Source organism: Oncorhynchus mykiss, chromosome 16 (genome assembly GCF_013265735.2).
Source record: "Oncorhynchus mykiss isolate Arlee chromosome 16, USDA_OmykA_1.1, whole genome shotgun sequence".
NCBI classification, from domain to species: Eukaryota; Metazoa; Chordata; class Actinopteri; order Salmoniformes; family Salmonidae; genus Oncorhynchus; species Oncorhynchus mykiss.
In genome coordinates this window covers 55,646,145-55,649,415 of record NC_048580.1, presented here as the reverse complement: position 1 = coordinate 55,649,415, position 3,271 = coordinate 55,646,145, and the positions used below count along the sequence as shown (strand labels likewise).

General features: G+C 39.0%; 1 protein-coding gene across 2 annotated transcripts; it reads left to right on the top strand.

Annotated features, from left to right (window-relative positions):
• Nucleotides 1-3,271, top strand: LOC110492342 (charged multivesicular body protein 4b). Of its 2 annotated transcripts, none has more exons than XM_021566578.2 (5): nt 1-326; nt 1,240-1,417; nt 1,519-1,633; nt 1,751-1,877; nt 2,074-3,271. In XM_021566578.2, the coding sequence occupies exons 1-5, from the start codon at nt 143-145 to the stop codon at nt 2,139-2,141; spliced, it is 672 nt and encodes a 223-aa protein (XP_021422253.1). In that variant the 5' UTR covers nt 1-142; the 3' UTR covers nt 2,142-3,271. The 2 variants fall into 2 exon arrangements, with proteins under 2 accessions (XP_021422253.1, XP_021422252.1); XM_021566577.2 differs by having other exon boundaries at nt 3-326; nt 2,065-3,271.

The following is a 3,271-nucleotide window of genomic DNA, read 5'->3' as shown; positions in this document are numbered from 1 at the left end:
ACAATAATATTACGTCATACGGCCTAAACCAGGAAGTAAGAAATATCAACAATCAGGCCAGAGCGAGAAGAGTGACGCGATCGCCTGTTGGCGTTTAACGTTTTAAAAGGACCTTTATTGCTATATAGTTTAGAATCGCAGAATGTCCGTGTTTGGAAAGCTGTTCGGCGGTGGGGGCAAAGGAGGTAAAGGGCCAAGTGCACAAGAGGCGATTCAGAAGCTCAGAGAGACCGAGGAAATGTTAACGAAGAAACAGGAATTTCTAGAGAAAAAGATTGACCAGGAACTCATTACTGCGAAGAAAAACGGAACTAAAAACAAACGGGGTGAGTCGCCAACTAACATCACATATGCATTTTCACGATTGTTGTTTACTTGGCTAGCTAATTAAGCTAACTAACTAACGTTAAAGTTCGCCTGATTTGTTAGCTAGCTGCCAGCTAGCTAACTTTCCGAAAAACCACACCTGTCACTGCATAGTCAGGTTGCCAATCTCGCCCTACCTCGTTGCACCAACTGTGTTAGAACAGCTAATATGCATTATACCCGTTTTTTAAAGGAAGGTTTTGTGTGACTGGTATCAAAAGTCTAGGTCTGGCTACACCTACAGCTAGTAAATCAAAATTTGTCAAATGGCATCGTGTGACTGGGGGATTTTGTGAGTCATGAATTTGCACTCAATGCCTGCTTGTCAAAAGAAGAGAAGGGGGCATCCATTCAGTCAGTATCAAGTTAGCAGTTTTAATTTCCCGACATTTAAATCATTGGGATTCCAACACACCCTGTTACCTAATACCTGATAGAGGCTCCAAGTGACTTCTAGCATTCTTCACTGACAGTGGTGTTCATAACATAGGCTTTTGATGTAATAGTGAGTGGTTACGCATTTACTCACAATAAAGTCCTGGGCATTCAGAAACACTGTGACCATGACTCACTCCCACTGTCTTCACATACTAACCAAGCCCCCCATAAAAGTCGACTTTGCTCATGATCATGGTGTTCTCATGTAGTGTTTTAATGCTCTAAACCTATTTTACCTACACAGTGATTCAATTCTTGCTAGTGTTTATTTCCCATGTTCTTTACAACAAATGCTATGTTTCCATCACAAACATTAAATGACATTTAGCCAATGCTTTTATCCAAATGACTTAATCATGTGTGCATACATTTTATGTACCGGTAGTCCCAGGAATCAAACCCACTAACCTCTTTTTTTGTTTTCACTACGCAAAGCGGCCCTGCAGGCCTTGAAAAGGAAGAAGCGGTATGAGAAGCAGCTTACCCAGATTGATGGCACATTGTCCACCATCGAGTTCCAGAGAGAGGCGCTGGAAAATGCCAACACCAACACTGAAGTGCTCAAGAACATGGGCTTTGCTGCCAAGGCAATGAAGGCTGCCCATGAAAACATGTAAGCGGTGGCACACTACTTGTTTATTAGCTTTGGTCAGGCACTCATACAGCTCTTGTATTAATTCAAATATCTATGTTCCATCTATTGTTGTGTTTTAGGGACATAGACAAAGTAGATGACTTGATGCAAGACATCACTGAGCAGCAGGAGCTAGCGCAAGAGATCTCAGATGCCATCTCGAAACCTGTAGGCTTTGGAGATGAGTTTGATGAGGTATGTGACATGAACATGTCTGAACATTGTTCTTGATTTGGCTTTCATCGGTGCTGTTAGTTTAATAGTTGACCAGATATCACAGAGCCTGGATGTTCTGATTGTCTTGCATCATAGGATGAACTCCTAGCAGAGTTGGATGAGCTGGAACAAGAGGAATTGGACAAAAACTTGCTGGAGATTGGCGGGACAGAAAATGTCCCTCTACCCAATGTGCCTTCTACTTCATTACCCTCAAGACCTGGTGAGTCCTTTGTAATATGCAATAAAACATGTGATTTCTCCAATGGAACATTTTATTCCATGGTTACTATCCCAACAGTACATGAAATAACTACTTGATCTCTTGTCCTTAATTGCTATAAAACATCTATAATTGCAACTTTTACACAAGTAATTCCCATTTTTTGCATGCCTATTTATTTATTTAGTATTTTCAGCCAAGAAGGAGGATGAAGATGAGCATGCCATGGAGGACTTACAGCGCTGGGCGATGGAGGCTAACTAGTTGCATTACTGACACCACCTGTTGTAGAGGGGAAGAAAGGACTAATTGAATATGGTTGTTTTGTGTCCGAGAGCCAACCATCTTCTAAAACTAACACTAGAAAGGCCAATGCTGTAGGTTCTGTTTCCAGCCCAAAACCAGAGAAAGGTTACCATGGCCTTTCATTAAAAGAGGAAGTTCAGAAGCTGTATAAAAGCTATAAACAGGATGTTTGAATCAGAAAATGTCTTTGGAAATTTCTACCAAAAACTTTGAGCATAATTGTTTGGCAGTGATTGTACTATCACTGAACTGTTCTATTGTCTTTGATGCTATGAACTTCACTGAAAGGCAAACATTTGTTTTTAATACATGGGCGTTGCAATGTCTCTCTTTCCGACTTAAACATATTTACCATTTGGTGTGGTGGGTGTGGGCTGGATATATTTATTCACCTTTACTTTTTGTTTGTAGTTTCTCCCAAAATAAGATGGAAATATGAGCATGCTCTCATGGTAATGTTTAGAAGGGTCTATTTTCTGGATTGTTTTTCTGAATTTTGTTTTACATATTTTTTCCCCTATCAACATTTTGGTGATTCCCATCTACTAAGCATCTTCACCATGTGGCCCTTGCTATTTGATGTAAATATCTAAATAATTTATATTTTTGCTGTCACAGAAGGTTTTCTTTGTGTTGTGCTAAGCATGCAATGAGGGAAAACTTAATACACTGCACAGCTTCAGAGAAATTATGAACCCCAACCAGTTATGTTCTCTGTGTCATTTCTGAAAGGGTTCATTTTGAATTATATAAGGTTGGGGAAAAATCACCATCTTAACTGCAGGGGGAAAAAAATAGACTTCATCGTTTAATGATTAGACTAGTAGATACAGTATCAACATTTGGGGTTTGAGGATTACTTTTATTTTTTACACAATGTACTTTTTTTTTTTTTACATAGGAAAATAATTATCACAAGGATAAGCATGTTTGCATTTCAATGGTTTAATTGTCCAGATGAGAATATTATTTGGAAAATAATTAAAGTTGTTTATTTTGTGGTGCAGGTTGTTTTTCTTGGTTAGGCATCAGTGTACAAAACAATAAGATCACCTGTGAATTCAAAACTCAATAAAGTAGGAAATCTT

Bases quoted from the DNA above. Each gene is read 5' to 3' on its own strand.
- LOC110492342 (XM_021566577.2), top strand. From the start codon at position 143: ATGTCCGTGTTTGGAAAGCTGTTCGGCGGTGGGGGCAAAGGAGGTAAA. The intron at 327-1,239 runs GTGAGTCGCCAA...CACTACGCAAAG, and splicing joins CGGAACTAAAAACAAACGGG to CGGCCCTGCAGGCCTTGAAA. The intron at 1,634-1,750 runs GTATGTGACATG...CTTGCATCATAG, and splicing joins TTGGAGATGAGTTTGATGAG to GATGAACTCCTAGCAGAGTT.